Source organism: Leptinotarsa decemlineata, unplaced genomic scaffold, assembly GCF_025532065.1.
Source record: "Leptinotarsa decemlineata unplaced genomic scaffold, Ldec_3_MD MMD2_tig00000026_RagTag_RagTag, whole genome shotgun sequence".
NCBI classification, from domain to species: Eukaryota; Metazoa; Arthropoda; class Insecta; order Coleoptera; family Chrysomelidae; genus Leptinotarsa; species Leptinotarsa decemlineata.
The window spans coordinates 4,060,145-4,074,403 of NW_027412539.1; the positions used below are offsets into that span (position 1 = coordinate 4,060,145).

The 14,259-nt window shown below is 36.0% G+C and overlaps 1 protein-coding gene and 1 long non-coding RNA gene across 2 annotated transcripts in view; one reads left to right on the forward strand and one right to left on the reverse strand.

Moving 5' to 3' along the window:
* The window catches only part of LOC111504652 (uncharacterized), a 122,524-nt gene that overhangs the window by 26,933 nt on the left and 81,332 nt on the right, over positions 1-14,259 (reverse strand). The window lies entirely within an intron of this gene.
* The window catches only part of LOC111507940 (protein takeout), a 39,959-nt gene that overhangs the window by 15,756 nt on the left and 9,944 nt on the right, over positions 1-14,259 (forward strand). Inside the window, exons 2-3 of the mRNA XM_023163329.2 lie at positions 1,932-2,024; positions 6,919-7,054. Coding sequence (XP_023019097.2) covers positions 1,932-2,024; positions 6,919-7,054 — 229 coding nt within the window. The remainder of the gene's footprint in view (positions 1-1,931; positions 2,025-6,918; positions 7,055-14,259) is intronic.

The window sequence follows — 14,259 nt, forward strand, 5'->3', positions numbered from 1 at the left end:
CCGTAATAAATCAGTATATGTGACAAAACTGTCGAATTGATGCATTCCATTTGTTCGGACCTCCTTTGTCTAATCTAATATATAAAAATGGATGTTTGTTGGTTGGTTGGTTGGTTGGTTGGTAAGTGATAAACTTCTACATCGCTCAACCGATCGTGATGAAACTTGACATGTATAAGTAATTTTTCATAGAGAAGGTTTTTAGGCTATCAATTTTTCTGTAACAAATCAGTAGATGGCGCTGTAGAACAATTTTTTTGAAAGCACTGTTCTATAACGCTGCGCACGCTTAAGTTCGTTGATTCTGATTCTGTCAAACATTGGAACAGCAGCGATACAGCAACATAGTACTAGTATGATATAAATTGATTTGAATTCCCTGAAAAAATCTGTAAAAATCAAAAAGATTAGCTGAAAAAGCAATTATATTAAGCAAATAAACTGAAATTACAATGAAATAAAATACAAGCAACAACCAAAAAATTTAAATATTAACAGTAGATGTCCACAACGAATTGTCATTTGTATTTCGAAGACCCACTCACACGGGACAATATCTGAACCGGGAATCCAACCACTATCAATCTACTGAGGAGAATCATCAAGACTCTAGTAGACCGTGCTTTTGAGCTGTGTAATACAAAGGGAAGTCTCGAAAAGAAACTAGGCATCATCAAAAATCACCTTCAACGGAATGGTTACTCCAAAGTGATGGTGGAACAGAATTTAACTAGAAGACAGCAAGAGCCTCACAAGGAAGAGAAGTCGCCGCAACCAGTACTTGTACCCTACATCAGAGGATTGTTGGGAACGATAAGAAAAATTAGGTCCAAGTATAACATCAGAACCTGCTTCAGATCTGGGCAGCCTCACGGAAACCAGCCCACCAAACGCGGACTGTGATTCCAAGAATTGCATTTACCAAATATCCTGTGAGTGCGGAGAATCATACATCGGTGAAACTAAGAGGCTATTGAAAGTTCACATTGCCGAGCACAAGAAACACACACAGCGCAGCGGGGAATAGCGGAGCATGTTTGGACTCATCAACATATCATCAACTGGGCTCAAACTGAAATCATCCACAAGGAGGAATACTGGTTTAGGAGAAAATTCGAAAAAACCGCAACAACGCATTTAGCCAAGCTAGCGTAGAGATACACAACATATGGAAACCTCTAATCAAGTGGAAGACGACCAACGCCCACCAAACGGTCAGCTCCCGCTAAAAACCGATGAAGCGGAGAGAAGGAAGAGGGGATCGGTAAAAGCATTCGAATGACCTATAAATAGTCAGATCTCGGAGGAATAAGTCCAGTCATCACCCGAAATCGATTGTGGATACTAACAATCGAAATAACGTGAAGTAACTGGTTCGGTTTTTAATTTTCATTTCTTGTTAATAATTTTTTTTTAATGTTATCTCGTGTTAATATTTCAATTTTTTTGGTTGTTGCTTATATTTCATTTCATTATAATTTCAGTTTTTCGCTCAATATAATTGTTTTTGCAGCTAATCTTCTTTTTAATTTTTACTGATTATTCCAGGGATTTCAAATCAATTTATATCATATTAAACAATGGAAGTCCGAACTAATGAAATACACCACGAAACATTGTCAACCACTTTCAAACAAATGTCAAATTGATAATTGATTTTTTGGAGTCGGTAACAACACACTGAAAGTGATAGATTTTTATGGGTGAACAAACCCAATTTGCATAGAAAAGAAAGATGCAGAATATGAAAACTGTAAATTTATGAAAATATATGTACTTGTATCAATTCAAAATTCATTTTGAATTTTCGAAAACGGATGCATTCAGGCCAAGGATGATTTCAGTTTGTCAGTCTGGTGAACGCTGTGAAAAGCATGTTTCTTCAAATTTAGCACAGGAATGATTGTTTTTTCAACGGATGATTCTTTCAGCTTCCTACATCAAACCATGTAGCAAGAGCGATCTCAACCTAAATGAATGTGCAAAACAACGAGGAACTGAGGCAATACCATTATTGATAAGAGGTATGTGAAACAAAAATTCCAATTTTTTTTAACAAATATTATTTATTATTCATATACTGCTCAATAAGTACTCTAGCACAAATACTATTCAACATTTATATACTGCTCAACAATTGCACTGGCTACAGTAATAGGTAGTAATAGGTAAACCCGCTCACTCAAAGTGAGCGGGTTTATTCCACTCTTACTATAACCGCCAAAGGTTCACTATGGCTCCAACTCTGCCAGTTAATTTCGTCTTCTTAACGAAGCCGATTAGTTCAAATGGTAAAGGAGGTTTCAGTCTAAAAACCAAAAGTTTTGGAATAGGCTAATTTTGGTAGATTTGGCCAGAAGTCTGAAACTCTTCTTACAGTATAACAGTGTTTCTCAAAGTGTGCGCCGCGGCGCCCTGAGGCGCCGTGGAACCTTTACTGGGGCGCCATGGGCCACGGGTGAGTCTCAATGTACAACGTTTTACAACATAGATAACTGAGAGTAAAGGTAATACGTCGGTGCCTATTAATAAAAATCCTCTGATAATATGATAATATCGGTAAATGCGAAATGCAATCCGTTCAGACAGCCACCTACCTACTTTTATTAATTAAATATCTAGTGTAGTCTCTACGTTCGGGGCGCCGCGATAACCTTCAAAAAACATAAGGGAGCCGTGAATTCGGAAAGTTTGAGAAACACTGCAGTATAAGTATCCAGTCTTTGTTTGCCAAAGACTAAAGCGATGCCACTTGAAGGTTCTGGTCAGAAAAAACTCCTTGCAGCTCCGTCCCCCGAGATTTTCAGTGTTTCAATCTTCATTCAGGTTTGAAGGCCGTCGTGGCTTGGAACTGTATTCTAACGTATAACCTTGGAGTCAAGTGATATTCTGGTCAGTTTCGACGTTGTGTTCTTGTTCACTAATGTCCTGCTGGAAGATTCTTTGAGAGAGATAGCCAACTTGTTTTCTAGTGATATTGTCGGACTCTTCAAGCACTACTTCACGGAAAGTTACTTTCAATGGAGAGGAGATTTCTATGAGCAGTTAGACAGCGTAGCGATGGGAAGTCCACTCAGCCCAGTGATAGCCAACTTCTTCATGGAGACATTTGAAAAGAAGGCAATCCACGCTTTTGATTTCAAACCAGCCATTTGGCTACGATACTTCGATGACACCTTCGTTATCTGGAGACATGGGAGGGACAGACTGAATCTATTTTTAGACCACATAAATGCTTAACACCCTAGCATCAAGCACCATGGAGACTAAACAGGATCAACGAATAGCTTTTCTAGATGTACTCGTCGAAAGGCGTGGCACAAGACTGACATATAAAGTGTACCGAAAACCGACACATACGGACAGACACCTGCATGCACTTTCGAACCACCATCTGACTCAAAAGGGGGAATTATCAACACCCTGACGAAACGTGCCCGTAGAATATGTGAACCGGAACACACAAGAATAATTGGAGCATCTTGAAGAAGCTTTAAGATCGAATGGATACAGTGTAACCGAGATCAACAAGGCCATGAAACTGAAGACTTCTACAAATCAAAATAGGGAGGAAACTCAGACCGTTGCACGTGTATTTCTACCGAACATATCCCTAGGGTTACAGACATAATCGGAAAAATCTTAAGGAAGCATAACATAAAAACAGTGTTCACGCCCACCAGGAAAATACAACAAAGCCTGATATCTGCGAAAGACAAAAGAGATCCACTATCAGCTACGGGGGGTATATCGTATATACCATGCACTTGCGGAAAAATTAATATCGGTACCACCAAAAGGTCCATGGGTAAAAGGCTGAATGAACATCGGCACTAGCAGAACACGCGTTTAGTAAAGGAGATCATACGATACTGTTTGAAGATGTGAAACTACTTGCACCCGATCATGGATACCACAGTCGGCTTGTCCGAAAAGCCATACAAATCCATAAACATAAGGAAACCTACAACAGAAAAGAGGAGGCGATAACGCTTAACCGGATTTGGAATCCCATACTAAAAGATGGTAAGGTGGCAACAGTGCAATGCAATGTAACGTCATTAATAGGTAATAACACTTCGGCCAATAGCAACGCATCAACAAGAAAGGCGGGTTACCTGAGTGAACATAAATACAACTTACGAAATAGAATACTAGAAATCACTAGTCATCGGTGAACTATCAAGATGAATAAACCTCTGGAGAATCCAGCCACTCGTACTGACGAAACGTTAGGATACAAATCCAAACCACGACAGCCTTCAAATCAGAATGAAGATCGTAGCACCGAAGACTATCTGTTGTATCTTCCTATCGAGAATATTCTTTTTCAGCAGTTCACTATTAACTTGGACTTCGCTCGCTTAGAGCTACAAAAGTACTAATATCGATTAGAAAATTAATAATAATTAGTCAACTTCCATGAGAGGTTTGTAACCAACATTGAAATTATTGACGAATTTTTTAGGGGAATGTCTTATGTATAGTTCATCTTTCACGATACTTTCTCATCAGGATATCGATGTACAAGACTGTGACTTCGTTTTTATGTCGACAGTTTCAATCTCCTTGAAAACTGAATTGAAAATATTCAATAGTTTTCTAATTGCTACATTGAATAAAGACAGATATATTTTAAAGTTGTTTTCGACCAAGTCAAAGCCATTGAGAAAAAAGTAGTCATTGAGTGGTACCAAAAATCTGTTGTCACACAGTCATTTGGACTATTTAATTGTAATTTTTGTGGCATTCAAATTGATGAAGTAAGTGCCTTTCCATGTTATTTGAAAAATCAATAATATCACAGTACTTTTCAAAAAAATGTAACTGCATCAACCGAAATATGTGATGTTAAGAAGCTGGTTGTTGATTGTAGCATTTTCTGAATGATGTGAAAATCATAAACCTACTGTTCGAAGAAAAGGCTTCTGATTCTTCAGCTGATTTTAAAAAGTTGATGGAAGAAGCTCTGGCCAAGAAAAAGGGCTACAGAAACATTAATTGAATGAAACTTCAATGCGGCAAATATCAAAATAGACCAGCCATTTTCTATAATCAGAGACTTTCAAAAGGCATTGAACGGTGCCATTAACCAGAGCAAATTCCACATATTCAGTACATGTTAAGTCGGTTAAGACTATAAAATCCATTTGACATGCAGGAAACACTTTACTTCGTAAACCATAATCGAGGTTTTTTTATGGCCAGCAGAATGTATATAATGTATAACATTTGGACAAAGGGTACATTTGGTACTTCAATACAGTAAATAGATTCTGCGGCAAAAGTTTTGACGAAAATCTGATTCAAGGTAAAAAACATTAAAAACTAGATGATCTCAAAATAACTTATTTGGGTGAATCTTATCACAAGCCACAGATACAAATTTTCATTCAGACAAATTATTTATAATGCAAAAATTATCATTCTGATCGTTGCCATTTGACGATCCGAAAGCATTTTTCAGTAGAAAAATGAGGCTACCAGAGAGCAGAGACCAGATTGCTAGTACCCAAAAACATTAAGCAAGCCATTTTATACAAATTGCAAATCACACAAAAGGGTATCGTCAAAATGAAATTATCAACCATTTTCTGGTGACCTACTTGAGATACCAGAAATGATAACATCAATAACACAATGAAGCTTGCTTTATGCATTGCAATCATCCGCCCAAATCAAGTTTGATAACAAGTTTGATAACTACCCGAAAGAACTTTGAACCTAACCTAATCTAACCTAACCATAGCGGTTTCTGGTGACTTTTTTTGTTCATAGCGACAAGTGAAAAATTTGGTTTGTCATGTTACACATGAATATTCAATTCATTGGGGACTAGGTAGTGACTTATTCCATAATAAAATAATTCAGGAAAATCTCAAGATTTGCACAAAAACTGGCTCTTATAGATTCATAGATGCACGATGTACTCACAGAAGAGGCTGATATCTGGTAAGTTAACACCACCATGTACAACGCCATTCCAGCACTTTCCCAACCGGAAAGAAGGAATTGCCACCTTTTTGAATCGGAAACTTGAATGGCAAATACACAAGATGAAAGCTGAGATCAACTGTGTGACGACTAATAGGCCTTTCACGCCCGCTGTGCGGCGAATAGCAGTTTAACTTAGACATGCACATCACACTTTGAGTCTGAGTATGTTACTAACCACCAAGCAGGATTACTTTGATTAGATATGGATTGGATCAAAAGCCTGCACATATTGTGGAAGATCACCAACTGCTGATATTGGGGAATTCTTCTGGAAGGATTGAGGGCATCCACAACCCTTCAACCTAGACTCCAGCCTAACCGCAGTTCGAAATTTTGTAGCGAATGTAAGAATTTTGTAAGAATGACCTGCGTGGATCAATAGCCATCGAAGAAATTCAAAGAGACGTTTGGGTTCTGAAAACGTTGCTGCCCTGAATACTCATTGGTGAATAAAACTACCAATGGCTACTAGTGACTACTTATCATTCAGAATAGAATAATATTCGCCGTGAAGTTTTCATATCCTGATGAGACGAATGTCGCGCCAAATGGGCTACAAACGAATAGAATTCTGATATTTTTTTTCAACATCCAATAATGACAATTCTTTCATTTATTGTAGTCATTCGTGAAAGATTATGCCGCATCAAAGTAGAAATATTGACTGATCAAATGCAGAAGGCTGTCATTTTCAGCCTAGGGTACATGATTCTCCTAGCCAGAGATCACTCATCTAACCGTGTGCGAAGTAATCGCTAGTTGATAATGCGCTGGTTCGCCCTTTCGAATGTTAATTACGAAAAATGTAACCACTTCAATTGTTGAGCAGTGATTTGAATGGGGTCAAATTATAAGTTACGATTTATCCAATGGAGTGTTAGCCATTGTTTCTGGGTAATTGATGATAATAACTCGTTTTAGGTGATAAAGATTATAAAATACCAAGTTTCGAGCCTGCCCATATTTCTCTTGTGGACGTAGATCAAGGTGAACTGAAGTTCAAGTTGAAAGATGTACGATTGTTTGGTTTGAACACTACCCGTATCCTAGATGCTAAGTGAGTACTTTTTGAATTTGCATTGTGAACCTGAACTCACAATTTGTCTCAAGGAGATGACAATAACTTAAATAAAATTCGAATTGTCATAAGAACAGAATTCATTCCAATGTAATGTTTGCAAAGACGTATTTTGTATTGTTACAATCTTCATTCGGGTTTGAAGGCCGACGTGGTTTGGAACTGTATAATAATAATAATAGTAACCTTTATTAACCATATGTGTATGAAATCTAACAACAAAGTAAAGGAGCCCGATCAGTCAAGACTGGTCTTCCTCGGGAACCTGGGATACAAAATAAAAAAGATTAAAGGATGAAGATTTGAAAAGTCACAAAGATAAGTAGTTATATAATTATCATTGAAAATAAAGAGGGGATTTGAGAAAGGCATATTAACTAAAATTTGTGGTGATTACATGAACTTATATAATCAAACATTGCTCCTCATAAAGTTTTTTCTGTAGGTGTTTACGAAACCTGACCACTGACATTGTTTTTAGATTTTCAGGGAGTAGGTTGTATGCTTTGATCAGATTGTGAGAGAAGGATTTTTCGAATTGTTTAGTGCGGTGATGGAGAATTGTGATTACTTTTTTATGCCTTAAATTTGAATTGTGAACGTCTGTCCTGTATCTGATTTTTTCAGTGAGATAAGAAGGAGTTTCATTTATTATCACTTTATGTAATAGAGATAGGCCATGAAGTTTCCACCGATTACTCATATACAACCATTCCGTAGTAACTAAGGTATGAAATTCTTTCGAACTTCCGGATGCCAAAGATAAGTCTTGGGTAGAAATTTTGCAGTTTTTGGATTCTAGATGTATCTCTTGCAGTCAGGCAGGGCCCATAAACGAAATCGCAATAGCAGGCTTGGGATAGTACCAGAGAGTTGCATAAAAGAGTTTTGAGTGACCTACTCATAATATGTCTATGACCATATAAAATTTGAAGTTTTGCGTAAGATTATCCTAACGTTTCGCCAGTATGAGTGGCTGGCTTCTTCAGAGGTGAACCATCAAGATGAATAACTCTCTGAAGAAGCCAGCCACTCGTGCTGGCGAAACGTTAGAATACAGTTCCAAACCACGACGGCCTTCGAACTCGAATCAATATTATAACAATGAAAATCTCGGCCGCGAAAACCTTAACCAATTTATCACGTATTGTGTAATTCGATAATACATTTCAGTAAAAAAACAAAAACTAAAAATAAAAAAAATTAAATTTAGACATGAAGAAACAACGTAAGTTGGACAGTCATTTGAAAAAGTTCATACTGGTTAGAACCGTCCAACGGTCCAAGTATAGAAGACACGAATTATTTATTTATTTATTTACGGCAATGCCTATTTTTTACAAGATAATCAACAAGTTCACACATATGTATTTAACAATAATCTAAGCTAGGTTTAAGGAAGAAATATATAAAATAAAATTTAAAAAAATCTTAAAAATAATGAATTACAATATTTTCACAGTCTTTCTAAATGTTTCCAAAGAAGAATTAAAAAATTCTGAATCTGCATTGTATGTATTTGCAAGTCTCAAAATTCTACCTACAGATTCATTCCAGCCATAGTTGGTGCGACAAAAGGGTACTTTGAAGGATTTCGAATTTCTTGTTCTCTTTGGATTCACATTTGAAGTTATGAGTTCGACCAGTTCCGGGGAATTGATGCTACTATTAATTATTTTATGAATTAGTGTAAGATCTTCTTCTGATCTTCTATGAGCCAGGTCCAATATAATTTTATAGTCATATTCACCAATATGATATCCCAGTTTATATGCAGAGTACCTTAAAAACTTATTTTGAACACTTCCAAGCATATCAATATCCACATGATATGAAGGGCACCAAATTGTGGAATTGTATTCAATTATTGATCTAACAATTGAACAATATATGATTTTTATTGAAGTGAGAGATGATTCATTTGCAGATCTAAGAATGAAACCTAACATTTTTAGCGCTTTAGAAATAATATTTGCAATATGTGGTTTGAATGACATTTTTGGGTCGAGAGTGATTCCTAAATCTCTGATTGTGTTTGTTGTTTTCAGTTCTGATTGATTGATTTTGTATGGCCAGTTAATGGGATTTTTGTTTCGGAAAAAAGTAAATTTTTGACATTTGTCTATATTTAATTGCAGTAGATTTATATCACACCAGCGAACAAAGTTAGATGAATCGTAATGTAATTATTTTGTATCAGTTGAGTCATGAATAACTTTAAACATATTCAGGTCATCAGGAAACAAAAGAAATTCACTATAAAGAGTAACATCTTTCCAGTCATTCACAAATAGGTTGAAAAGCAATGGCCTTAAATGAGAACGCTGTATTACACCCGATGAATCTGTGAATGAGGAAGATACTGAGTTACCATATTTTACAAATTGTACTCTGCAGCCTAGATAATTTTCAATCCATTTCAAAATGTTTTCTTGAATACCCAAAGCGTTTAGTTTATGCAACAAAAAATTGTGATTCAGTCGGTCTTTGAAAAATCTGTGTAAATAGAATCCACCTGGTGTCTATTTTCGAAGGCATTTATTATACAGTTTTGATAAATGAGCAGATTTGATGAGATGAGATGATTATATGTCTACAATCCCATGTTAGCTTTTTTGTAATTAGGCATTTTGACAATTTGGGTAATTCTGATTGATTACAGACTGCTCGATAATTTTTTATATCATTATGTGATCCACTTTCATAAATAGGTTTTGAACCGGAATAAAGAAATCAATACGATGATTATACAAAATACCAATAGGGTTTCCCGATATAGAAGGCCCCGCCCCTCTGTCGAATGAGGTCATCATGTCCCCCGTTAAAGGATGAACAATTTTTTCATCCATCCCACCCCAACCAGGTAGAGGTACCCCGTCTGAGGACTTTCATACCGCCACATCTCTTTAGTCATGAACCCATTTGTCTTTCTAACGAAAATCAGCTGTAAGGGTAAGGGAGCTAGCCTCCAGCCTGATTGAACAGAGGATGAACTTGGTCCAATAGGCTTTCTACCGTCACTCAAACGAACCAACTGTAATAAACGGCAAACCCAAGTTCAATTTTTCGGGGGTCGTATGATACCTGCAGTTGAAAATTCATTTTTGTCCAATGCCGCCAGTTGTAAAAATCTTGAAAGAGTGAAAACAAAAACTCAAGTGGGGTTGTTAAGAAGTCTTGCAATGCTTAAATACTATAACGACTGGGATACGGAATGCTGTACAAAGAAAATGGAACAGGAAAATTGAAAAATCAATTGTTGAATTCATCCTGTCCGTTCGTTTATTTATTTTTTAGGGTGAATTTAGTAATTGAAAAATGACTCCCTTTCTGTTGATAGATTGATATGGTACACACATTTAGTTTTGACGACAATGCAATTTAATGAATTCTGTATCATTGTATTTCCAAGATGTCCGCAGCTTCAAAATGGTGGACTGCATATTGTTTCACAACTACCTCAATATGGGTATCAAATGGCAGGGCTTCACTAATAGAATAATAGTACCTTGTGAAAACGATGCAAATTCAAGATGGCCTCATCTACAAAATGACAGATTACATATTACCTTGTAATACTGAGGCGTAAAACGAATTGAACAGAATAAGAATTGAGTAACAAAATTGGAAACTGAAATCTTTATGATACAATAATTCAAAATTTTTTATGGTTAACGGTTTCATTAAAAAAAAGATAATAATGATGTAGATAATGTACTAAAAACTAAAAAATAATTCGAAAGGTTCCAGGTAGCAGTCATCACACCACTCTCCTCAGTATTGGTCAAATAAAAAAATAATAAAATTGTTGAGCTAGTATTTACATATCGCTGCTCCGGAACAACAATGACGTAACTGCATATTTTGAAATTGTTCAGGAGGCGCAAAAACCTAAAATGTATCACCTTTACAATTCAATAATTCTTGATTGCGAATAACTTTGGCATTGAACCTCAGGCATATAATACATTCATGGGTATGTATTACAAGGAATTAGAGGGTATCCAAAATTTCATTTCATTTTGGGGTTTTTCGGAGAGGGTTTCGGTTTCATTTCTGCAAATGCGTCATTGTTGCACTGAATGTTTTTGACTACTTCTGTTGCTGGTATGGTAGCAAAAAAAACAATAAAATGAAAATTGTTCTAGAAAAATTATTATTTATTTTTTTTTACGAGGTAAAAACTTTATTTGTGAAATTATAAAACAACATTAAAAATTAATTGACGCTACGAGGCGACTCAATTGATTCCAGTGGTGCATTTTCTTTTCGAACTGTAGGAAAACTCGGAAAAACCTGCAGCATCACATAATAAGAACTTGACCTCCACCAGTTTTCGAATGTAAAACATATAAAATAAAAAACATAAATATAAAAAATATTGAACAAAACAAAAATAATTCCTAATAAATATAGAATGTTGATCAATCAGTCACTCAGAATTCAGTCTTTCACTATTATGCATATCAGACAACATGAAAACAGTCTCAAGACATATGAACAAGAAAAATAAAAACAAATTAAATGAATTATTGTTTTTCCCTGCCAGTCTATGATTTTGAATAATTTCTTCAGGTACAGAAACATTACTATTCATTACTTCTACATATCCTTGAATTGAGTTTTTGTTTTGCTCTTGTTCACACACAACATCAATATCTTTGGGAGGTAAATCATTGTATATTTTAGTCAGTCCATGATTTTCAATCATTTCTTCACGCACAGGTAAATTTTTGTTAATTACATCTGCATTTTCCCGAGTTAAATTGTTTTTTTCCTCAGACAGTCTAGGCTTTTTAGTTATTCTGGTTCGTTGTGCGGCAATGCAGGTCTCGCCTTTCAGCTTTAGATTTATGAGGTTCATGATTTTAGTACGTTCACTCATTATTAGGCCCTGTAATTATTGACGATTGTAAATAACAAAATAACATCATTACCAATGATAATAAATATTATTGTTTTGACCATAAGTATCATTGACCCACACAGGACACTTCTGTATGTCACACTACCCAAAAATTATTTACTGTTACAACAATGAAATTTACGTCGGAAAACATGCATGTCTCACTCAGAAGAATACTTAACATGAGATAACATGTGTTTAATTCAAAAGAACAACGACACAATGAACACTTATGTCAATGTTGCCTTGAAAATGTGCGATGGAGCCGTCAACTTTTTGTTATAAACTACATATAGGTCACTATTCCGCTAAAATCCTAAGGCCACCATCTGTGTCTATTTCATAACTGACCCTTAAAACGTTATTCCTGTGAAGTGATTTGACGATCAGCTGATAATCCAACAGTGGCGCAAATACCTACAAGTGGCAAAGACTGGTACTACATTTACGACGACGTTCCTTCGAGTACGGGTGAAGTATCTGAACTTCTCTATGCACTTAAGGCCCGGTTCCATAATATCGGTCAAAGGAAACTTTACCAAAAGACGTCTTTTCTCAAAAGCCGGCTTTAAATGTCCCAGGTGTTCCATAATCGAATGTAAAGTCGCCTTTACTGAAAGTGCGGTTTTCTTGCATTGAATGATAGTTGGCATCACTGAGCGTACATAAAGTGGGATTAAATGTGTTTGTTTTGGTTCATTTTCGTGCTTCGATGCCTCTGGATTTTTAAGTACTTTGTTTCTTTTCGTGCTGATGGCTTCAAGCAGTTGCAAGAAAACAAAGGCATCGCCCTTCAGTAAGGAAGAGGAGCTGCGGTTAGTGGAGAAAATCTATGAAGAGAGGAAGTTCATAGAGAACAGAAACAAACAAGGTTTCAAATACTGCGAAGGTGAGTTCATTCCAGTTTGTAAAGAATGTGACTGCTCATATCTGAGTATTTTATGTAACATTATATATAATTGCAGGAAATGGCATGGGTACGGATTTGTGCTTCATTCAACACCAACACTTTGTAATTCAGAGGTGTCGACCAACTGAAGTCAAAGTATAACAACCTCAAAACAAAAACGAAAGGGAAAAAATATGAGAAGGGCACTGGTGGTGGATTCTTCATACCGAAGATGAACTACCCAGTTATGGACATGATTCTAAAAATTGTGAATGCAAAAGCGGTTGTAGGTCCCACAAACCCAAACGACGATGACAATGTGAGTAATTATTGAAACATCTTTGAATATATTTATGAAATATTTTTTTATTTCAGGCAAATGAAACAATTTTGGAGAAGATGGATGAAGATCTGAGAAAATATTCAGATGTCTCTCTTATTGAACCGCCAATGCTTATTGAAGAAACGGAAGTATGTATTCTATTGGTTTCAAATGTTTATAGTTTGACTATTTTATAAAGAATGTTCAATCAATGATTTTTAAATTGCAGGTGGTACTTGCAGAGGAACTGAAGAAGTAACAAGTTAAGTATTTATTTATTTGAAGGTTGCTTCAGAGAAAGTTACCAACTGGGCGGATTATAATCCTTATAAACTGAAACAAAATCTCCGTCCAAAAAGCTGCGACCTGTTATGCAGAGTTCATTAGGAGATGCGAAAGAAAATTATTACAAAGTCATGGCAGAAACCATGAAGGACGAACTGGAATTGAAAAAAAAATAAAGATGTCAGGGAGCAGAAGATACACGAGTTGGAGAAGGAGAAAGAGAATATTGAAATTGAATTGTTAAAACTCGAGCTGTTACGAAAACAAATTCAGTAAATGTTTCAAAAATAATTCTTTATGAAACTTTATTTTTTCTATGTACAATTTCAATATAGACTATATCTTTACAAATTTGCAAAATGATTGTTCATTATAAGCCTTCGCATGTTTCTGCCTTCGTTCAATACATTTTCATCATCTTGGTTTCCTCCTCCTTCTTCTTCTTGTTATTCTTCAACTTCAATGTCTTCTTGGACAAGCCACTCAGGTAGAGGTTCATCGCTCCATTCAATAGCCATATTATGTAAAACCGCTGTTGCTATAATGACGGCCATAATGGTGTTAAGTTTGAGGCGCATTCCGAAGCTCAGAACTGGGAATTATCCTTTCCACACACCATATTGTCTCTCCACAACATTTCTTGTTCTGATTATAGATTCATTGTATAAATTTTCTGCCTCATTCATGACCCTGCGCAACTTGGTCATCAAGTATGGTTCAAGATGATAACCGCTATCTCGTATCAAACTATATGGCTCATACTCGTCACGCCGAAACTCATT